This window comes from Protomyctophum parallelum (assembly GCF_964188405.1).
Source record: "Protomyctophum parallelum genome assembly, chromosome: 13".
NCBI lineage: Eukaryota > Metazoa > Chordata > Actinopteri > Myctophiformes > Myctophidae > Protomyctophum > Protomyctophum parallelum.
In genome coordinates this window covers 35,269,592-35,293,518 of record NC_139708.1, presented here as the reverse complement: position 1 = coordinate 35,293,518, position 23,927 = coordinate 35,269,592, and the positions used below count along the sequence as shown (strand labels likewise).

At 41.7% G+C, this 23,927-nt stretch overlaps 1 protein-coding gene across 2 annotated transcripts; it reads left to right on the top strand.

Moving 5' to 3' along the window:
* Nucleotides 1-1,359: 1,359 nt before the first annotated feature.
* pold1 (polymerase (DNA directed), delta 1, catalytic subunit) lies at nucleotides 1,360-21,709 on the top strand. Of its 2 annotated transcripts, XM_083779325.1 has the most exons (27): nucleotides 1,360-1,443; nucleotides 2,994-3,182; nucleotides 4,114-4,227; nucleotides 4,834-4,974; nucleotides 5,237-5,362; nucleotides 5,937-6,105; nucleotides 6,820-6,934; nucleotides 7,307-7,436; nucleotides 9,632-9,798; nucleotides 10,254-10,358; nucleotides 12,779-12,919; nucleotides 13,035-13,145; nucleotides 13,724-13,915; nucleotides 14,261-14,352; nucleotides 14,468-14,584; nucleotides 14,894-15,007; nucleotides 16,351-16,498; nucleotides 16,972-17,067; nucleotides 17,206-17,343; nucleotides 17,460-17,635; nucleotides 17,752-17,904; nucleotides 18,598-18,700; nucleotides 18,959-19,088; nucleotides 19,772-19,885; nucleotides 20,030-20,082; nucleotides 20,785-20,882; nucleotides 21,479-21,709. In XM_083779325.1, exons 2-27 carry the CDS (start codon nucleotides 2,996-2,998, stop codon nucleotides 21,564-21,566), a joined length of 3,318 nt encoding a protein of 1,105 aa, XP_083635451.1. In that variant the 5' UTR covers nucleotides 1,360-1,443; nucleotides 2,994-2,995; the 3' UTR covers nucleotides 21,567-21,709. The 2 variants fall into 2 exon arrangements, with proteins under 2 accessions (XP_083635451.1, XP_083635452.1); XM_083779326.1 differs by lacking the exons at nucleotides 20,030-20,082; nucleotides 20,785-20,882; nucleotides 21,479-21,709 and having other exon boundaries at nucleotides 18,996-19,088.
* The last annotated feature ends 2,218 nt before the right edge of the window (nucleotides 21,710-23,927 follow it).

Here is a 23,927-nt window from a genome sequence, read left to right as displayed (position 1 = left end):
TCTGTCATTGTCTCCACCTAGCCCAAACATTTAGACTCTCTTTATTCGATTCGTCAGAATCGAAAAAAACCTTTATGAGAGTAAATGTTTGGGCTAGTCTCCACCAGGCCGAAGAGAGTATGTTTTGCACTCTGTGTGAGTCCGTCCGTTACCAGCTAATCTCCGTCACCGTTAACCTAGTCAATGCCAAATTTTGCACACACTCCCTGGATGCCAAAGATGAACCTCTGCCCCAAACTTTTCAGAACGGCCTGTTATAGCGCCACCAGGAGGCCGACTTTTGAAAAACACATTTTTGGATATTACTCCTCCAGATTCTGTTAGTTACACAAAACGTTACACACTATCTCTATAGTCATGTGTTCAAGACGGATCTGTCTGATATTTCATATTCCATCCGAATTGGCTAACATTGGCTTTCAAAGTTTGCAGGATTGGCCCGTTTTTAACAAAAACCCTCAAATCATGAACGCAGCGTGCAATTTATGTGAAATCTTTCACAAATCTACTTTCCTACTAGGCTGAGAAATATATCCCACCCTTTTCACATTGGCCTGTTTTAGCGCCACCAACCGGTGGATTTTTGCAAAACACATTCTTGGAACAAAATGCCTCAAATCATCCAATTGCCATCCTAGGCGTAAGAAGAAAAGGCACCCTTTTCACATTGGCCTATTATAGCACCACCAGGAGGCCACAACCTGACCTGCCCTGGTGGAGACCTGTGCCCAGAGGGGCACTTTTTCTAGTTGCCCTTGAACTTGGCCAGCTGCTGCCTGGACCCCGGGCGCAGCCCAGTGGCTGCACACTAGTACTGCTCATATAATTAAGGCACCTTTCTTTCACTGGTTCTCAACTGTTCTGGCCTTCTGGGGTCCTGGGCGGTGGGGACCAGTTCCGGACTAGGGGGTCCAAAAGCTAGGTGAGCCATGGGCTAAAGCCCCCCCCAGAGAACACTATCGCTGCCGCACACCCCCCAGGCCCGCACTGAGCAACTTCCATCGAAATGAATAGCGAAGGGGCGTAGCTGTCGCTCCGGTTCTGCCTTGTAATGCATTCTGGTCATTGAAGTATTTCATAGCAGGGTCAATGTCAACAAAATGGCCAGTCTATCTGCCTGGGTAGTACAAGTTTTTTGAAATCTCATACAGATTTCGCTTTGTGCCAAACTATTTTTAAGAATGGCAAGCCAGGTGAATGTCCCAGGAGTTATTTGACCTAAATCTACTGGTCATCAACTGTCAGTCTACAACAATCAATCCCTGCTCCTTGGACGACGGATATCCGCTTTGCAATTACGTCACTGTTTAATCCCGTTTCTATTGGTCCCGGTCGCAAACACGGAACCTTTTGGCGCGTTCTACGGTGAAACTGAATTACAACAACGACTCAGTGGCGGGAGCTGTTGTCAGGAGAGGACTAGTTTAGAAGGATCTTTCAACGGTAATGTCATCTATCACTAATCAGCACATTCACGATGTACAGTTAGTTCACAATCCTGTGATTTAACACCACGCTTCTTTCTGTTTGGCTGTTTGTTAGCTAATGGTAACGTTGTTAGCTGCAGGTTGCTAAAGCAACAAAAACTGGTGCTGTGTTGTTGATCTGACTGATAGTGTTCAGTTAAAGTCGAAGTGTATTATATTTTTAGGTTTGAATTTAAAGCCATCATCCCGAGGTTTAAATAAAGGTGGAATTAAATGAGTTTTGTGCAAATATATGTCACGTTAAGCTGTTGTAAACATCCTGCGTCATAAGTGCAAAACAAACGTCACACAAGTAAAGAAATCCAACGTTGTGGACTATCGTATAGCCTACTGTGCATTTTGTAATCTTTTCCATAATATGTATCGATACTTGGATGGTTTATCTCCTGATTCCTGAATACATATCTGACCTACTCACTGCCTACATGTGATGAATCAGATCAACAGACATTAAATCTACATCTGATGAAACATTCCATCATCATATTTGGAACTAACTGCAGTGCCTGATGACATGAGATTAGCTATAACTCATTTTTCATCTTAATTCACCTATTCTCCTTCCTCTGTGTGAGGATTTTTAGATGCTATTATGGGTGGAGTTCTGTTATAGTGGGGGTGGGACCTTCTGTAATCTACTTAAAAATAAACAAATGTGACCATTGAAATGCTGAGCAGGACAGCATTCCTTCTGTTTTGTCCACTTTTCCCTGGTAAACGTAAATGGTACATCTATCCAAAAAACTGTCAACTAAGTACAGATTCTTAACTGTGTGGCTGTGGCTTGCTGCCCAATAATTGGTTATGATTATTGTTTTTTTTTTTTTCCAACAATGTATTTATTTTCCTTTTTTACACACAAAACTGACAATACAAACATACAAAAAACAACAATGAACATTACAAGACAATTACTGGTATAAAGAAAGCAAAACAACAATAACCACAAAAAAACAAGAACAAAACAACAACAGCACTACTCCTCTTCAGCTCCATCCATTAAATGTGACAAATTATTGTTCTTTATGTAACTTTTAAAACGTCCCCACACCTCCTGAAACTTTTCTTGTTTCTTTGTTTGTTTGAATGTATGCAATCTTTTCCAAAGGTAAACATAAACATAATTCCTTGAACCACTGTGTAATACTTGGTTTGTCTGGCCTCTTCCAGGTCAATGCTATCATTCTCTTAGCTTGTAAAAGACATATATCTATAAACATTTGTTCATTACTCTTTATCTTGTGTCCCTCTGGGTATAGACCGAGCAGGAAGAACTTTGGTTCTGGTACAATATTTATTGACTGATTATTGGTTTTTAAGCACCATATATTTCGTTATACAGTTAGTTACAGATGAGCTTGGCTCATTGAAAATGTAATTGTTCAATGCCTTCACTTTGTACATTTGGACATTTTTTAAGTGGTACTTGTCAAACTGCACAAGTTATATTTGTATTATTCATGTCATTGCCATTCATCTTATCTCACCTGGATTCATTTATCATAGGCATGGCGGCCATAAAACGCAATGGTGGTGCTCCAATGAGGGGTGGATCACAGGGGAAGCGGCCCAAAGCAGCGGATGAATGGGAAGACAGCCCGTCACAATTTGAAGAGGAACTGGCCATGTTGGAAGCATCAGAGATGGAGACTGAAGACAGGGAAGGGCAGGCAGGTCATGATGTTATTCCTGTAGGTGAGTTGCTGATTGCACAATTAATACAGTGCCCGTTGCCTGGTGCCTTACACAAATGGCAGATCAACAAGCTCGCACAACATGTCTCTTTCACAACATGTGAGCTATATAGACTGGCTATTGGTGGTGTGCAACAAGGTATATATCACATCAGGGTAGGTACGGGTACAGGGTGGGCCGGCGGTGGCTCAGGGGTAGAGTGGCCGGATGGTAACCGCAAGGTTGCCAGCTCGAACCCGGGCTCCCCCAGAGTTAGTGTCGAAGTGTCCTTGAACAAGACCCTGAACCCCTAATTGCTCCTGATGTGCAGGTTGGTGCCTTGCATGGTTTCTGCCGCCATCGGTGTGTGAATGTGTGTGTGTGAATGGGTGAATGTAATGTCTATGTAAAGCGCCCTGGATAAAGGCGCTATAGAGGGTATGCACGTGACATCATCATCAAACCTGGAAGTTATGCAGGAATGCCTACTGAGTGGCAAAAAACTACTTTCTGGCCTTGACAACCCATGCATCCAAACAGAAAAGTGCCACTCGATGTGCCATTCACTTTAAGCATGTGCATACCCTCTATAATATATAAAGGCACCATTTACCATTTACGGTATATACATACAGTCTTGAAGAATTTTCACCATTGATGATTTGTAGCATGCCAACTAAATGACTATACTGTAGTTCTCATTGTGGTTCTAATCACATTTGATCAGTCCAAGCCATAGCCATCAGAAATACAAGGGGCACAAATTAATGCATGTTAGCTGTAATTGAACCCATTTGATTTCTTCTATCTGCAGACTAAATCTGGCATGATTCGATTATTGTTGTTGTTGTTGCACTTCTTTGGAGACACAATACAAGTCGTACCTGTTATCACAGACAAGAATGCCCTCTTGGATATTCCTGATATAATTAACCCTTGATTTGTGTGTCAGGTGAACTCTTCTCGGCAAACATCAACCCTAACTGGAAGCGGCCTAACGCCCCTACACTGGACACCACCTCTGACACACTGGTCTTTCAGCAAGTTGACCTCGACTTCTATTTAGGTAACGTGAAAAGAGCAGACAGAGACTGCTCTTTAACGGTGGTAAAGTACTGAACTACATCTGTCCTGTATGTATGCATATATTTGTATTGCATTGTGCATGCACACATTTCAACATATAATCTCACCCTAATTTATGCTATTGTTGAGGAACAGGAAAGGTAACCGTGGCTTTGTTCAGACTGGAGACAAAACTGACCTGTTTTTCAAATATGATTTGTAGGACTGATTGTCCACTCTGTTATTTGTAAATCATCAGATTGTGTATTCAGACATTGACAAACTGCTTTGGTTACTGAGGTAGTGACCTTGTACAGTATATTACAATAGTTTATGGGCTACTTTCAGTGAACGACACCGTTGTATGAGAAAGTATAACTCAGGCTTCAGTATCAGAGTGTCGAGACTGAGGCATCTTTGATATAAATCATATTTGAATCGCATTTCAAACCACCTCAGAATATGGCTCAAATCTGATTGTGATTCACATTCGGCTTTTTGCTTCAGACTTTATAAACACAATATTTGATTCTATTGAGAAAGTCAGGTTTGGACTGCCAGTGTGGACAACCATAGCCTGAGTCTCTTGTACATTTGTGACATGTAGGGTCAGCGGTTGTTGGCATGCCTGGTCAGTCGCAGGGTAACGTTCCCATCATCCGAATGTTTGGAGTGACAGACAGTGGGAACAGTGTGTGTTGCCATATTCATGGTTTCGCACCTTACTTCTACGTGCCTGCACCCAGCGGTGAGTACTACCAACATGTTCTGCATTTGTCATATTCCTGATCAGTGGTTTATCCAACATCTGAGTGATATCTCTTCATTGGTTACATGGGATGTGCAAACATACACACTTTATATTTTGGAGTAATTATTTACTTGAACAATGCACTTGTATAGCACTCGACCCGCCCCCCATGCCTTGGAATTGGCAATATATAACTTTCCGTTCATTGAGACAATCCGAATTCTTCTGTTTCTTCCATCTGTCTTTCTCCTCTGCAAAGGTTTCACACGTGCTCACCTGGGTGACTTTCAAAGGGAACTGAACTCTGCTGTGTTGAAGGACATGCGCTACAACAAGGACAACATCTCTGTCACAGTCCTGGCTGTGGACATAACTCGTAAAGAGAGTGAGTACATGATGGAGAGGAATTACAGAAGAATCCACCTGTCCTATTTTGTAAATGAAATGCTTCACAAATGGTTTTATATTTGTGGTTTTATATCAGTTATTCAGAAAAACCTACAGTTCTATTTTTGGCAGATACACTCTTTGAACGTCTTTCCATACATTTTTGTGTCAGTCTCAGAGAGGCATGTGCATGTTTATTTATTTTTTGAGAGAGGAGCTTGTGTCACCCCCTGCAAATCACGGCACTTGCCACACAGACACACACCATGGAAAGCAATTAACTCACTCTAATGTTACACACTGTATGTTTAGAGGATGGCAGAATATAGCAATACTATTATCTACTATATCATATAGTATATAGTGTGTGTGTGTGTGTGTGTGTGTGTGTGTACAGTATAGTACAGTAGTGTGTATATACCTGTACATACATACATACATACATACCGGTATATCTAGTATACTGTAGTGTATACACAAAAGGTGAACATTCTAGCAATGATTGTGCTCAACATCAAGTTCAAATCGAAGAGTTAATGTGTGTTTCTTTAACGTGGAACCTTTCTTTGTAGATATGTATGGTTTCCATGGGAACCGGATTCTGGATTTCCTGCGGATCACTATGGCAATGCCTCGTCTCATCGCCCCTGCCAAGCGTCTTCTTGAGCAGGGCTTTAAGTTTGGATCCTTCCCCAATCAGAACTACGCTGCCTTTGAGTCCAACATTGATTTTGAAATCAGGTGTGTGTCTACTGGCCCAGTGATCCATAAACATTTGAATTTCAAGGAACCTCGGTTTGATTGATGTACACAAGGCCATCGACCCCCATTTAATAATTTAAAGAAAATAATCTTTGAGACCCCAATCAACACTAGAGTTGTTCCGATACCGATACTGGTATCGGGTACTCGGCCGATACTAGCCTAAAGTACTCGTACTCGAGTATCTGAACCGGGCCCGATACTTTGAGACGAGTACTACAACATTCAATTGACACTGGCTGAACGCTCAATGCAACAGGAGCAAGTCTGACCCAACACGGCAGCAAAATGAGCAAAGCGCCCAAAACGGCTGATCTACAAGCATAAATGACAACTGACAAGTGTAGACGGGAGGTGGTAAAATAAGTGGTTACTCAACAAAAATAAAAAGTACTCGTATCGGTACTCGGTATCGGCGAGTACTTAAAAGAAAGTACTCGTACTCGTACTTGGTCTGAAAAAAATGGTATCGGGACAACTCTAATCAACACCGTCCGACCTCCAGGCCCATTAACAAATGCACGTTTGGAAAAGTACTTATACATGATGTAGTTGGTTATGCATTGCATGGGCTATGTTGATTGTTGAACACGCGACACCACAGCATGACAAAGTATACGTAAATGAGGTTTAAGGATAACCTGTGGCAGGTTTATGGGGTAATAATTGAAGTTGCCCTCTTTGTGTTTTCAGGTTTATGGTGGACTGTGATGTTGTTGGATGCAGCTGGATAGAGCTTCCCAAAGGAAAGTACAGAGTACGGGAAGAGAAGAGTGTTGCGGACGCAGATACACGCTACCCAGGAAAAGTATGTCTAAATAAATACAGTATATTGTTGTACCTGTTGAATGGGGTGCTCCCTTCAGCTTCACTGAATGTAGGCATCTTCTCTGTCATCATTTATAGAATCTTTTACTACTATACTGTCAGATTTTGAGGTTCCAGCTCAGTGAGCAGAGCATTTCACCAACACCAAGATATAGGACCCATATCTTTTATTATAGGCCTTTTAGGCATATTTAGCCATTGAAAAATGTCTGTTTGGGTTTTTGTGCTTAATTATCATCATTTTATCTGTCTAAGTTAAAGACGGAGATTACCTGATATGTTGCAGCCCTAGTTCTAATGACATTGATGAAAATGACCTTTTAAATTAAAGCATGTCCCCTCTGTCACTCAGACGTCATGGTGCCAGTATGAGGTGGATGTTGGATGGACAGATATGATAAGTCACCCCGCAGAGGGAGAGTGGCAGAGGATCGCTCCACTCAGGGTGCTCAGCTTTGACATTGAGTGCGCTGGAAGAAAGGGTGGGTGGCATCTGCTGTAGTATTTACCGTAGTTTTCTTCTGTACTATCATTTCATGTCTCAAGTGAAACTTGCATTGCTAACGTCTGTGTACGACGTGAAGAAAAGTTGCCAGTAATGCCAAAATGTCAGAAAGGATGTTGTGTTAGTGTTCTAAAAGCGTTGTTAACCCATTAGGACAGATTCTACAAATGTCTTCTAAATACAAAAGTTTTTTTGTAAAACGTACGTTGCCATTTCAATTACGCCCAAAATTATATATATTTTGTTGCCGATCCCCATCTCATTCTCAAATTTTGTTGTTTCAGCAGGGCCCCCAGAATGTTTGATTAAATATATATATATATTAGGGCTGTCAAATGATAAAAAAATGTAATCAGATTAATCACAGCTTCAAAATTAATTTAATCATGATTAATCACCATTCGAACTATGTCCAAAATATGCCATGTTTTCCTGTTTATTGTTGTGGAAATGGAAATATAAATGACAGAAAGCGGATATACATTCGTTTTTTAATGTTTTTTGTTTTCTAATGCATTTAGTATAGACATGATGTGATGTGAGCATTTGTAGGCCTAGCCTACACTTTGAGTTAAATCAACACTGGCTTTTGGCCATGTAGACTGCGGTCCCCCAGGAGGAAGTCACTAATGTTGCTCTGGAGAGGGAAGTCTGGAACACTCTGGTGGAGCTGTTGCCCCCGCGACCCGACTAGGGATAAGCGGTTGAAGATGGATGGATGGATGAATGGAGACTGGATGAAAATGGCCTAGGCTACTTTCTATCAATTTAATTTGGGGGTCCTTGAAATTAAAATAGCTGAGAAGCAATGGGTTAAACTGTAGACTATAGTTAATTGAAATTCACAAAATACAATAATGGCACATAAGCATTTTTGGAAACAGGGCTTGGTTTAGAAAAGCCTATATTTTGCGCTAAAGTAATTATTGAATAACATATAAATGTAGGTTTTAAGGCTAGAATGGCATTGTAGTGGACTGTAGTGAGAGGCGAGATTGTCTCTCCTTCATTGCGGGACTGCAGGACTAGTCTGGAGATAGTTAGTCGTGAATCAGCTTCAGTCAGTGTTTTGGTTCGTACCTGGAGTGGTGCATTATCTCCGCTGTGCACAGCAGCACGGGGAACTGTATATCCATGGTCGTTTTCAGTTGCTTTCCATGTGCGACACAAAAGTACCATGTGTTTGTTTTGGTAATAGCCTACTGCAGGCGCAGCCATGCTGATTCACGTAATTGCGTAGGACAAAACGAAACCAGCCGGACAAACATTAATGGCATTTTCAAAATATCCACAAGTTGCGACGGACCCGAGTGATTCTTGCAGCGCGCTGATAGCTAACACTAGTAGTGTGTGTGTGTGCAGTGTAGCCTAATGTGGCTTTGCTAGGCAGACAAAGTAACGCAACAGAGTTACAGAATCAAACCACTTTGCAACCAAACTACAATACACAAGCTATCTCTCTGGTGTTGTTCAATCATGACTTGTGTGCTACACAGTGACAGATTTGTTATGCTCTGGACGTTCCTGAGCCGCGCGCACGGGCGCATGTTAGGGGGAACACTAACATGCGTTAATTGCGTTAAATATTTTAACGCAATTAATTAACGCAATTGATTAATGCCATTAACGCGTTATTTTTGACAGCCTTAATATATATATATATATATATATATATATATATATATATATATATAAAAGACTTGCACAATTTCCCCAAAATGGCAGATCTACAAGCTCATAACATCAGTGGCATGAAGTGATGCGCTGTGAACTTATATATCTGCTATTTTAGCCAAAGTATGTACAATAATGGTTAATCTAAAATGACACGCATGAGGAAATGTTGCTCTTCTGTTTTTGTTTATTGCTTTGAAATGTGTATTATGTGCATCTCGATTCTCGACGACACTGCAAATGAGAGTGGCCTCAATGTCTTTCGAGAATAAATAAAGGTTTGAATGAATGAATAATCAAATGGGGACAGATGTGGAATGAACAAGTCAAACTCAATAACGCTTACCTACACCGCTTCACAAGAACACGTGCACATAATGTTCCATTTGTACATAGTAGTTACAGTAGTTATTTAGTAAGAAGGTTACTGTGTGCAGATTCTGTCCGACGTGTGCACAGCAGCATTTGACCCAGATGTGTTAACCCCTTCTCTTCCAGGGATCTTCCCAGAGGCAGACAAAGACCCTGTGATTCAGATCGCGTCCATGGTGCAGAGACAGGGAGAGAAGGAACCTTTCATACGCACAGTGTTCACGCTGCAGTCCTGTGCTAGCATTGTGGGATCTCAGATACTGTGCTTTACCCAAGAGAAACATCTGCTGCAGGTACACACACACACACACACACACACACACACACACATACACATACACAATACACATACACATACACACACACACAGGCCTGTCATAATTATTACATAATGGACTAATCGCAATTATTTTAGATAATCGCAATTATTTTGCATTATGGTCATTGTTTTCAAGTTGAAAAATGTTCATAGTACAGTACAATTCATTCATTAATCACAATTATTTGAGTGATAATAAATAATTTAATTGAAATAAATTAAGTATTTAAGTGATCATAAAAATCTGGTTAAGGAAGTGGCCAGACAGATGGCTTTTTTCTGGAAATAATAAGATATATATATACACACACACACACACACACACACACACACACACACACACACACACACGCGCGCACGTGTGTGTGTGTGTGTGTGTATATATATATACACACACATATGTGTGTCTTTTTTCGTGTGCCCATGCAGAGCTGGGCAGAGTTTGTGAGGACCGTGGATGCAGACCTCGTCACTGGCTACAACATCCAGAACTTTGACTTTCCCTACCTGGTCAACAGGGCAATTGCTCTAAAGGTGAGAGAAACACATCTCCAATTAACTCCAATCTAACATTGGCACGCCAGGTTAAATGTGGTTTTAAGATGTAGAGATGACTGTATGTATACTGTTTTATAGAGAACTAGAAAAAGTGCCCCTTGGGGCACAGGTCTCCACCAGGGCAGGTCAGGTTGTGGCCTCCTATCCATCCATCCATCCATTCGACCGCTTATCCGTACTCGGGTCCTGGGGGAAACAGCTCCACCAGAGAGCTCCAGACTTCCAAGGCCAGTGAGTCGATGTAATTCCTCCATCTGCGCCTTGGTCTTCCCCGGGGTCTCCTCCCAGTGGGACGTGCATCGACGGACGGAGTGCAAAATATACTCTCTCCCCATGCCTTCGGCCTGGTGGAGACAATTAGTAACATGCTGACCAAAGTTTCAGTTCATCAGTGATTGAAATACAGAAAAACGTTTAAGCCTCGGCCTCCATCCGATGATTTGAAGCCCCGCTTCTACAGAAATATATTAAACCGTTAGCTCTTCACTTCCTGGAGTTGGATTGTACTCTACAAGCCACTATAGGTCCTTCTCTACTTATTATTTATTATTATTAATTTTTTTATCCCACGATTTTGTAACCCATTTTCACCCCTGTGTCAATCATCTAATGTGATCCTGGGCTCTACACACCCTCCGCCAACCTGGGGAGAGCAACTTGAACTCATGCTTCCTTCATGCATGAGTGTCCAAGTCGCTCCTTTGCTTCCTTCTCTACTTACTAAAGCGTATTTAATTTGTCCATTTCATCTGGTATTATTCCCAGAGCCTGGAAAACGGCTCATGTGGTTCCCCTGCACAAAGGACACGATAAATATGACCCAAATAATTATCGTCCAATTTCCAAGTTATCATGTCTTGCTAAAATTCTTGAATCCCTTGTAAATAAGCAACTTAAAGTGTTCTTACATAATAATTCAGTTTTGAGTCCTTACCAATCTGGTTTCCGGGCCAAACATAGTACAGTAACTGCCACGACATTAGTTTTAAATGATATTGCCTCAGCATTGGATAACAAGCTATTTTGTGCTGCACTATTTGTAGACCTATCGAAAGCTTTCGATACCGTGGACCATACATTGCTTTTAGAAAGATTATGTCATATTGGTTTTGATCCTATTGCCTGTACATGGTTTAAAAATTACCTCTCTGAGAGACATCAATGTGTTAAAGTTGGAACTGTAAAATCAGAGTTCCTCCATATATCTAAAGGAGTACCCCAAGGCTCGATTTTGGGTCCCATACTGTTTATTATATATATTAACAATATTGTAAATACATTACAGACCTGTAATGTACATTTATATGCTGATGATACGATCTTATATTGTTTCTCAGACTCTGTGGAGAAATCTACTCATATGTTGCAACTTGCCTTTGATGTTTTCCAGAAATCATTGCTAGATTTAAAACTGGTTTTAAATGCAGAAAAGACCAAACTTATGTTTTTTACAAAGAAAATAGCTTTAAATGAAAATTATCCTCAGCTATACACCTCTAATGGCACCACCATTGAACGAGTACCTTTTTATAAATACCTCGGGATCTGGCTAGACGAGAAACTTACTTACTTACTTACTTACACATTGAAATTGTAACAAAGAAATTGCGAATGAAGCTTGGCTTTTTTTACCGAAACAGATCCTGCTTTCCTTGGCCTACCATAAAAAGACTAATTGAAGCACTTTTCATCTCCGCTCTGGACTACGGGGACATTATATACAGAAACGCATCAGCTACCACACTTAAAATCTTGGACCCAGTTTATCATTCTGCCCTCAGATTTATAACAGGCGACAGCTATAACACTCATCATTGCATACTATATAATAAGGTTGGTTGGCCCTCCCTTGCGACAAGGAGAGACCAACATTGGTTTTTATTTATATATAAAGCTCTAATTGGGAACTTACCTTCTTATTTAAATTATCTTTTAAAATGGAAAACCATTTCTTATCATACACGCTCCCAAGAATATTTGATGCTTGAGACCATACATGCCTCCACTACATCTGGAAAGTCTGCCTTCAAGTGCGCTGCCCCACACACTTGGAACACCTTACAGACTTCACTAAAATACAGCTCTCTTCCTTCTCTATATCGCTTTCATCTTGATATATCAACGCTGGTAAATATCAACTGTACCTGTTTTAATTGAGCACTATGCAATGTTACCTTATTATTATTATTATTACCAGTAATATTTTACTCTATTTATCTATGTTTTGTTTTCTTGTTGTTTTCTTGTTTTATGTTATGTTACATTGTAACTGTACATTGTTGATGTGTTGTAATCTCGGCACCACTGAAAAAGAGGGTCCCAGCCCTCAGTGTGTTCTCCGAGAACTAAATAAAGGTTGAAATGAAAAAAAAAAGTATGTGTGCTTGTGTGTGCAGGCAACTACGTTTCCCTACCTGGGCCGAGTACGAGGCATCAAGTCGGTCTTGAAAGACTCAAGCTTCCAGAGCAAACAGATGGGCCACAGAGAGAACAAGGTCATGAACATGGAGGGTCGAGTTCAGTTTGACTTGCTGCAGGTATTAAGAAGTGTCAAGCTGTCTGTCTGGGTGGTGATCATTCACACAAATTGTTTTATGTCATGGATCAATAAAAAGATGAATCAATTTATATATATCATTGTTTGTCTTCCAGGTGCTCCTCAGGGATTACAAACTCCGCTCATACACACTGAACGCGGTCAGTTTTCACTTCTTGCAAGAGCAGAAGGAAGACGTTCAACATTCCATCATCACTGATCTGCAGGTGTGTCTGAAAGGCAGCTGGGTCTGTGCAAGGTCTGTCCAAATATTGAAGACATGACCATTATGTAGTCGGCTAACCCATTAAGGCCGTTTCTAAAAATGCCTTCTAAAACAGGTTTTCTGAAAAAACCTACAAGTATGTTGCTCTATAACATTGCTGTCGGGCAGAAACCGTGTTATCGGCCCGGACCGCTGGCCTTGTGGTCCGGGCACTTCGATGCTGACGGCCTTTGCTGCGTCATTCCCCACCTCTCTCCCCCTGTTTCCTGTCTTTACTTCACTGTCGATTAAGCCCCCTCCCAAAAAAAAAAGAAATCGTTTTATCTCTATTCGTTACTTTCTTTCGTAAATTAATGCCCCTATTGATCACACTACAGCGTTGCACAAAAGCATCAAATGTAGACCGCGGTTCGAGCTTGTGGATCTGCTACTTTTGAATCTGAAAAGTAACCGCTTTGGACATACGAGGTTTCCACCCGACAGATATGAATGCATAGCTAAAATGGACACGGATGCATTCCCGGGTTTTAATTAATGTGGTTATAATATGTGCGTGCGCGTCCCGTCCTCCCAACTCAGAACGGCAACGAGCAGACGCGGCGGCGCCTGGCCGTCTACTGTCTGAAAGACGCCTACCTGCCCCTGCGGCTGCTGCAGAAGCTGATGTGTGTGATCAACTACATGGAAATGGCCAGGGTCACCGGCGTGCCCCTCACCTACCTGCTGTCCAGGGGGCAGCAGATCAAGGTGGTCTCCCAGCTGCTGCGCCAGGTAACAAACGGCGACGCAGACTGGGACAGTTGATGCTCTGATCTATGGATGGGACCATGTTGTTGTACCATCATACCATGTTTTTTTTTAATATACCAAATTAACCATCAACCACCAATAACCAATTCATCATCAGTAGACATTTTGAGGGTCCTCCTGGCACAAAAGTTTTATGTATTTTGCCGCGGACCCCCATCTGAAAATGTTTTGTACCAGGGACCACCACTGTTCTAAATCCTTCGTTTTTATATTGTATATATATTCACACACTCACTGTAAGTAGCTAAAATATAAAAGGACACGGATGCTTTTCTGGTTTTAATGGTTTAAGCGTGTGTGTGTTAGGCCATGAAACAGCACCTGGTCATGCCGGTCATGCAGAAGGGACAGGGGGGGGAGGACTATACCGGTGCTACGGTCATTGAGCCGGAGAAAGGGTGCGTATATTTAAGTACATTCAAAATCAGCTCATCCTCTCTACCTTTACTTGGTGCCCAGTTTGTAGGTTTAGATAAGTACACTTGTCAAACGACTCCTTCTTGTGGTGTGTAGGTACTACAGTCTGCCCATTGCAACGCTGGATTTCTCCTCCTTGTATCCATCCATTATGCAGGCTCACAACCTGTGTTACACCACCCTGCTGCAGAAAGGATCCGCAGAGAAACTGGGGTAAGGACTCATCCATGCATTTTGAAAACCCTCAAACCAAATGCATTGGTACATCTTTTTTTATTGGTTGAATAATACCAATAATACCGAGTCTGTATAAAAAAACGTTTGTTTTGTTTTGCATTGTGAACAAATCAACGTGAAAAAATATATCGAATTGATTAAGTTGATGATGGTCCAATTAAACCCTACGTTTATTGTTTGTGTGTATAATATTCAGTTGAACATTATAGAAAACACTACAGATAACAAATGTTTATATCGGTTCAGTTGTGGAATGGAATGTGCTGAAGCATTTGGTCTCCTCAGTCTGTCCCAAGATGACTTCATCAAGACTCCTACTGGTGACCAGTTCGTCAAGGCGTCTGTGAGGAAGGGACTTCTTCCGGAGATTCTGGAAAACCTGCTGGCTGCCAGGAAGAAGTAGGAACCAGTCTAAAATGGAACCAATATTTGCCTAGGGCTGTGGTTCTCAAACATGAACATAGAATCATCGTTGTTAGAATCATTCGCTCTTCCTTTCAATCATCATGCTTATTGTAGAGTATGTTTTGCACTCCGTCCGTGTGTGTGTGTCTGTCCGTCGGTGTGTGTGTCTGTCCGTCTGTTACCAGCTAATCTCCAGCACCGTTAACCCGGTCGATGCCAAATTTTGCGCACACACTCCCTAGATGCCCCAATTTTTCCAGAACGGCCTGTTATTGCGCCACCAGGAGGCTGACTTTTGAAAAACATTTTTTTTATATTACTCCTCCAGATTTTGTCGAAAAATCCCTGAAATCGTTACACAGTATCTCTACAGTCATGTGTTCAAGACGGATCTGTCATTGGCTTTCAAAGTTTGCAGGATTGGCCGGTTTTGAACAAAAATTCTCAAATCATGAACGCAGCGTGCAATTTATGTGAAATCTTTCACGCAGTTTCCTAGTAGGCCGAGGAATATATCCCACCCTTTTCACATTGGCCTGTTATAGTGCCACCAACAGGTGGATTTTTGCAAAACACATTTTTGGAACATGTCTCAAATCATCCAATTGCCATCAAAGGTGTAAGAACAAATGGCACCCTGATTTTTTGGGGGGTCCCCAGATGACAGTGAAGTGACAATTTAAGTACTTTTAAGTTAAAAAAGAAAGAAAAAGACCATTAGGCTAATGCATCAACAAACTATACTATTATTTATCCATTGAACCGAGTCAAACTAAATGTAAGGCCTCAACTCCTGCAAGGGTGGGCGGTCCCCAGTTCAAATAGGACGTCCTGAAACGGTTGAGAACCACTGATGTAGGGTATTGTGTAAAGGTTGAGAACCACTGATGTAGGGTATTGTGTAAAGGTTGAGAACCACTGATGTAGGGTATTGTGTAAAGGTTGAGAACCACTGATGTAGGGTATTGTGTAAAGGTTGAGAACCACTGATGTAGGGTATTGTGTAAAGGTTGAGAACGAACCACTGATGTAGGGTATTGTGTAAAGGTTGAGAACGAACCACTGATGTAGGGTATTGTGTAAAGGTTGAGAACCACTGATGTAGGGTATTGTGTAAAGGTTGAGAACCACTGATGTAGGGTATTGTGTAAAGGTTGAGAACCACTGATGTAGGGTATTGTGTAAAGGTTGAGAACCACTGATGTAGGGTATTGTGTAAAGGTTGAGAACCACTGATGTAGGGTATTGTGTAAAGGTTGAGAACCACTGATGTAGGGTATTGTGTATATCGGTCCAAAACATGTCCATACATGGCGACTCATACCATGTGTCCACAGAGCCAAAGCGGAGCTGAAGAACGAGACGGACCCGTTCAAGAAGCAGGTGCTGGATGGTCGACAGCTGGCCCTGAAGATCAGCGCCAACTCTGTGTATGGCTTCACGGGAGCCCAGGTGGGCAAGTTGCCCTGCCTGGAAATCTCTGGGGTAAGCACCTTTTTTGTTATACTGTGTCGGTGGTAGCTGGTTGGTCACAGCGTAGATTTAGCTATCTTTTGGCAGAGAAACCCTTATTTGCTGTTGTTGGGCAGAAACCGCTTATCTCCATATTCTACCTTTTGTGTTTGTTTGTTTTTTTCCCCGTAAATTAATGCCCTACTTTATCATACTACAGCATCACACAAAATTATCAACGTGTTTCGAGCTTGTAGATCTGCTACTTTTGATGTGGTCCTCTTCAGACTAGGACCACAATGGAAATAAGCCTCACCACTTTGTTGTGTTTTATATCCTTGACGTTTATCCGATAAACATGACTAATAATAAAATCATATCAACAGTAACCGTTTTGGACATATGAGGTTTCCACCCAACAGTGACGATCAAATCTCATGCATCATGATCTGTGATAGGCTGATGTACATTTTTGTCATCCCCCCCCCCCCCCCCCCCCCCATCAGAGTGTCACTGGCTTTGGAAGGCAGATGATTGAGAAAACCAAGCAGTTGGTGGAGGGCAAGTATACCATCTCCAATGGTTATCCAGCAGATGCTAAGGTGAGCTCAGTCACCACACCTCATATTTGCAGATGCTTACTTAAGTAACATTTTGAGGCACTTGTGAGCTTATAGATCTGCTATGAAATTCCTTTTTTTGGGCTTGTAGCTAAAACGGTTTGGGAACCACTGTTCTAGGTGATTTATGGGGACACAGACTCTGTCATGGTGAAGCTGGGTGTGGCCACCGTGAAGGAGGCCATGGAGTTGGGCAGGGAGGCTGCGGCGTACGTCTCTTCCCACTTTGTCCATCCAATCAAACTGGAGTTTGAAAAGGTAATCGTCCCATTATCGTCAACCACACACATACAGCCCCACTGGTTAGAATAGAACTAACAGGTTACAGTGTATTGTGAAAGAAGTACATTGAATTTAACTGTGTGATTCCTCAGGTCTACTACCCATACCTGCTGATCAACAAGAAGCGCTATGCAGGCCTCTACTTCTCCTCCAGTGCAGACACTCATGACAAGATGGACTGCAAGGGCATAGAGACTGTCCGCAGAGACAACTGTCCCCTGGTGGCCAACCTTATCAATACTTGTCTGAAGAGCATCCTCATAAACAGGTACACACATATGTATGAAATTCTTGCACCCACAGATGTGTCACAACCCACTGTTTGAGAAACCGTGGTTTAGACAGAGTGTAAATGTCAACGCAAGGTGACCTTTCTCCCCTCAGGGACCCCCAGGGTGCGGTGGCCCACGCCAAAGAGGTGATCTCAGACCTGCTGTGTAACCGCATCGACATCAGCCAGCTGGTCATCACCAAGGAGCTGACCCGCACCGCCCAGCAGTACGAGAACAAACAGGCCCACGTGGTGCTGGCAGAGAGGTCCGTTTATCTTGCATTCAGGGCTGTAACAGTTGGTTGAACTAATACATTTCATTTGAATAAAATAATTGATTTTCAAAAATAGTGAACACAGCAGATCTACCCACTCACAACGCGATGTGACGCATTGTGATCTTGTTGATTGACTGTTTTTTTCAAGACCATAGTACAACAAAGTATACAATGGGGCTCAAAGTAGTTAATTAAAATATAGAATGGGGCTTAAAGTAGTTAATCAAACTAATCTATTAAGTCTAATTGTGTGTGGGTTTTTTTCTTTTATATATATTTCTCCTTAACACCAGTGCTCCAACCTCATGTTGGACATTGGACAATATGATTGGCACTAGAGACGTGACTAACATCATTGGATGGTGACGCTTGTGCATCCGTTATTGATGGAATGAATCCAGATTAACATGTGACTATATACTCTGTGCAGTGTGCACAACTGTAATCCCTTTCAGAAGGTGGCATACCTGTTCCCGTGTCCCACAGCCATGTTTGATTGACTTTGAAGCAGATTTGAACGGGAAGCACATCTGATTCTGAAGGTGTAATGTGTTCACACCTGCCGCAGAGCAGATTAAAATGAAACCTGGAACAGAAAATGGGCCTGCCCCCATCTGAACATTGGGGCTACATTTCTGCACAGAGCTGTTTCTCTGGTGTTTATGGGTCATGTGTTGACAGGATGAAGAAGAGAGATGCAGGCAGCGCCCCTCATCTGGGAGACAGAGTTCCCTACGTCATCATCAAAGCTACAAAGGGAGTGGCAGCCTACATGAAGTCGGAGGTCTGTACTCTTTTCTTTGTCTGTGTATATTTATAATGATAATTATAATAATTTGGTATTATGTTATCAGGTAAATCCAAACTGGTGCCTGGCCTGCTAGTGTGTCTGTTTTCAACCTGTCATCCCCATTTTCTGCCTAATGGCCGATTTACACGATCACAATGAGTTTTGTAGATGGGCTACTTTTTATATATGTTATGTACGTACAGTATATATAGGCCTCAAGGTTAAGTTGTATCCCTGTATGTGTTCTGCCAGGACCCTATCTTTGTGCTGGAAAACAACATTCCTATAGACTCTCAGTACTACCTGGAACAACAGCTGTCCAAACCACTGCTGAGAATCTTTGAGCCCATCCTGGGAGAGAAGGCAGAGAGTGTTCTGCTCAGTGAGTCTACGCACGCTTGCACGCACACACACACACACACACACACACACACATACGGTCATTTTAGATTTTAGCATTGGCTATTCAACATTTTTTGTGTGAACTACTGATTTGTAGAAGGCATTTTGTAGAATTGGCCTCAGGTCAGACTCATAATGGGTTAAAGTCCCTAACATAACAACATAAAGCAGACCATTATGTTACCTGTGTTCTGTAATGTCAAAAACGAACCAAGCCGAGCAAGACATTCTGTTAACAATAATGAGGGTTGCCAGTGGTCCTCCGCCCAGACAGAACACTATTGCAGCACCTTCTTCATCAACCTGATAATTTCTCTGATATTTGGAACCTTCACCATTTTTTTGGGGGACCAAATGCTCGGTTGCTTGATGTGGTGTTTACCGCTTGAAATCTAGAGTCACCTTTCTGGGGGCGAATATTGTGTGTAAAGAGCTGGTCTCCATGCTCACAATGTGACACGTGAGTTTGTAAATCGGCTATTTTAGGGGAAGAGATTTCGTGTAGAGGGGGAGGACAGGGTTTAATACTATGACGTTATGAATAATCCCTGAATAATTCCTGCATAATCGGACATGATAAAGATGTACTGTAGATATGAAGAATGTAATTGAATACCGGTTTAAGAACCTTTTGGTAAATCTCTTCTCCTGTTTGTATCGCAGAGGGAGATCATACACGCTGTAAGACTGTCTTGACCTCGAAGGTGGGCGGCTTGATGGCGTTCGCTCAGAAGAGGAGCACCTGCATTGGCTGCAAAGCTGTGCTCAAAACAGATGGTGTGTGTTGACAACTTGTGTTCTCACTCAGTCCAAGCTGGTTCAAATTCTCAAATTAGATCATTTAGAATTTTAGATAGTGTTGTCTGCATTATGTCCAGTGTGTGTGTGTCATTGTCTAACGAACCTGTATTCTCGTCACAGTGGCCGTGTGTGATTTCTGTAAGCAGAAGGAGTCTGAACTGTATCAGAAGGAGGTAAGCAGGACTAGACTATCATTCCCTGTCTATAAACACATCCAGGTGTTTATGCTTCAAAGGAATCTTGTTATTCAGAAAATACTTTTACATCGGCAATTTAATGGAAAATGTGCAGGCTATACGGTGCTGTGTTGCTGCCTGCTATCGAGCCTGGTCTTTAGCCGACTGGTAGCATACAGTATGTGCCAAAGGATCCATAGGTCCATAGAGTATTTGTCTAATTAATAAAGATTTCTTTATTTATTGGTAGTCATTAGGCAATCACAGCGATGTTTACTATTGATTAAAGTGCATGTCCTAAGCAAAGGTTCTTGTAGTTGATTGATCAAGATCAAGAATTCGTCTATTCTGTCGTTTTACATGGACCGTAATGCCTGTATTGACAGTATTTCCGGCAAGCGTTGAAATTGATTGAAACCTTTATTCTCGAAAAGAGCATTGAGGTTCAGCCTCATTTGCAATGCTGCCGAGATCACATACACAAAATGAACAATTAAGACATACAGATGTAAAACACAAAAACAAATCTACTCGAGGCATATACACAAACAGTGAAATAAAACAAAATGGGAGCCGCAAGGCATTATGGTCTATGTAAAACCACAAAATGGGAAGATGAATGGGGCGCCTCCACGCTGCAGATGGTCAGGGTGTCATGCCTGGTTAACATTCTGTTGATGTTGAGCTTGTGAATTCCAGATCTTTCATCTCAACACTCTGGAGGAACGCTTTGCTCGCCTGTGGACTCAGTGTCAACGCTGTCAGGGCTCCCTCCATGAGGATGTGCTTTGTACCAGGTTTGTACAGTACAAAATGCAGTTTATTAATGATGCATAATAATTCTCAGAAATGGCAGATCTACAAGCTCACAGTGTGTCATGGTGCAACACATTCTAAGCTTGTAGGTAGATCGCTGTGATTTTTCTCTATGCAAAGTTCTAAATAGCTTAAGTAATAGCTTAAGCTTAAATAGCTTAAGTCATGCTGTGTAACTTTTTCAATGAAACAATTTTTATTTTTGATCAACTTTTTTAAATGGCGCCTACTTCTGGTGCACGACAGTCATAACAACAAAGTATAAATCGGGCTTGAGCCTGGGCCATGGCTCAGTGGTCCAGGCACCTTGGCTGGTAATCCAGTCTGGCAGTGTGCCGCGGGTTCGACTCCCGATCCCAACGGCCTTTACTGCATGTCTTCCCCACCCCATCTCTCTCCCCATTTCCTGTCAGCCTACTGTCTGTCCATAAAAAATATAAAATAAAGGCGAAAGCCAGAAAAAAACATCAGGCTTGAAACTGTTTTATTCAATTGCAAATCTTTGGTCTGAACAAGGCTTGAACTAAAGTCACTCTTACACACCTGCTAACCGCTACTCCTCTGTGCTTCCCTGTAGCCGAGATTGTCCCATCTTCTACATGAGGAAGAAGGTTCAGAAAGACTTGGAGGACCACAGCAAGCTAGTAGCTCGCTTCGGATCGTGAGACAAACCCTTTTGTCCCCTCGTCCTCGCACGCATTCCGTTTTGTATCATCACAGACTATCCTTTTCAGTTCTCTATCTTGTGTGCTTCACTGCTTGTAAAAAATGCAAATGTATTTTTTTTTTTACTCGTTTTTGGAATATGAATAAAATTACAATAAATATAATCTTTTGTAAAATATTAATATACTGTGCTGTATCAATTATGTTTGACGCTTGAAACACTGCAAAAACAGATGCAACCACACAATTGAGTATTTTTAACTAAAACGGTCTTTATAACTTTAACGGTTCTTGATTATCATGTATACAAGGGTGGGTGCAGTTTCCCTCTAGTTTTAGTACAACACAAGTTGATATGATTTAACTTAACTCCTATATTTAATTGTCTTTCCATGAAGTTCCCAGCTGTTGTGGTGGCAGCTTCTTTTGAAAAGTCTGTCATTTGACATTTGTACGTTTCCACTGGTAGAAAATGGATACATTTAACAGCACATTACAAGTATGGCTGTGAATGTTGTCAACCAGTCATACCCATGAAGTATAAAATATGATTGTTGCTGTCGGAATTATGTGGCGTAACTGAAAATGTTTATACTCCCAAGATTAGTGAAGAAGTGGCAGCCATAAAATATTGTTTCTAAACAAATTTTGTGATACAAACAAAACTTGCCCAGTGAAAAGAAACCATCTACAAAGGAGCATTGTAGTGGATCAGTAGTTGATGGTATTGTAGCATGTTGAAAGGAGTGGGTGAATCCAGTGCACACTGTGTGAGTAGTATTAATGTTAAAACGCATAATCCTTATTTATTAATTTAAAAAATGGAGTCGCTCAAAAACTCAGCTTTTGAAATGGTTAGTAATTTTTCAGCTATGGTATGCCCATGTAGTGAACATTATTTCGGCATAGCCAATGAACGGCAATGGAATATTAAAATAATTAAATGGCCCAAACAAAATAAGGCAACAGTCCAGAAAACGGTTTCATAAAGCGACTGTGAGAGCCATCAGTTGACCACAACCGTTCTGAATGAATGAAGTGGACAACCATTCTGAATGAACGTTTACAGATTTTAAGTGCTTTAGTAAATGTTTTTTTTTTAAACATTTATTTCTGAATTATGCTAAATTGACTTACAGATGTAAATCAAGACAATCAAGGTGGGTTTTTTCCCTCCAGATTTCTTTTTTTTACTTATTTTTTGGCTACATTCCAATGCAACAATGCATTCATAATGAAAATAAGAATAATTTGTACTTTTCAATACCGGACGGTACTTAACTCTGAGAGTGTACAAGTAAGTACATTTGTGTACTGTAGGGCCTACAGTGTAGGCTACACTCCGTCTAGTTATGTTTTGGACCCCTAGTGGTCACCACTCCGCACTATACAGGACCCCAGAACCCGACGTTGAGAACAAGTGAAAGGTGCCTTAATATTAGGAGCAGTACTAGTGTGCAGCCACTGGGCGGCGCCCGGGGTCCAGCAGCTCCATAAGGTCGGTCCTCTGATCAAGTTCAAGGACAGTTACAGAACTACGCTTTTTACTAGTCCTAGGCAGCTGATAGAACGTGAGCTAATAGTTTATTAATTGTAAAGGTTAATCTTTGACTGGCTATTAACCATGGTTAATAGCCAGTCAAAGATAAAATATACTTGTTTATAGCTTGCAAGCTATAAACAAGTATATTTAATACTATGAAAAGAGATTCTTGTAGGCCGAAGTCAAGATGAAACCTAGCCCCTCTCGGAACCCTCCATAAAGCTTTTCTGAAATTTGGATGAGTTTTATGTAGGGTCCCTGTTCATAACTATATTTTGATTTTCGTATGGGAATTTTGGAACGTGGACATAAATATGCTCCGTAACATCGTATCTGCGCCGTTTGACGGCCTGTTTTCCTTTGAGGGCTTCTAAATCTGTGAACTTTAAGTACCTATACATCCCGCTGCGAATATCTCCTGTGGCGCTTTGTTTGACCGATTTGGTCGCTTTATTTCTTCTTGTTTGTTTACCGTTTATTGTACCGCCTCCCGGTGTGCGGTTGGCTTGTGCGGCTACGTCCCTGCCTCTGATCTGCTCTGTCATAGCTATAGCGCCACTAGCTAGCCAGATAGGCGGTACAATGAGGTGTCAATAAACAAGGAAGGAAGAGAAGAATCAAAGCAACCAAATCGGTCAAACAAAGTTAACGGCTTCCACGCCACAGGAGATATTCGCAGCGGCATGTATAGGTAGCTACTTATACTTCACAGATTCAGAAGCCCTCACACGAAAAAAAGTCGTCAAAGAGCGCAGACAGGCCGTGTTTATGTTTTATGTATGTCCGCGTACCAGGTGGCATGGTACTGCTGGAACAG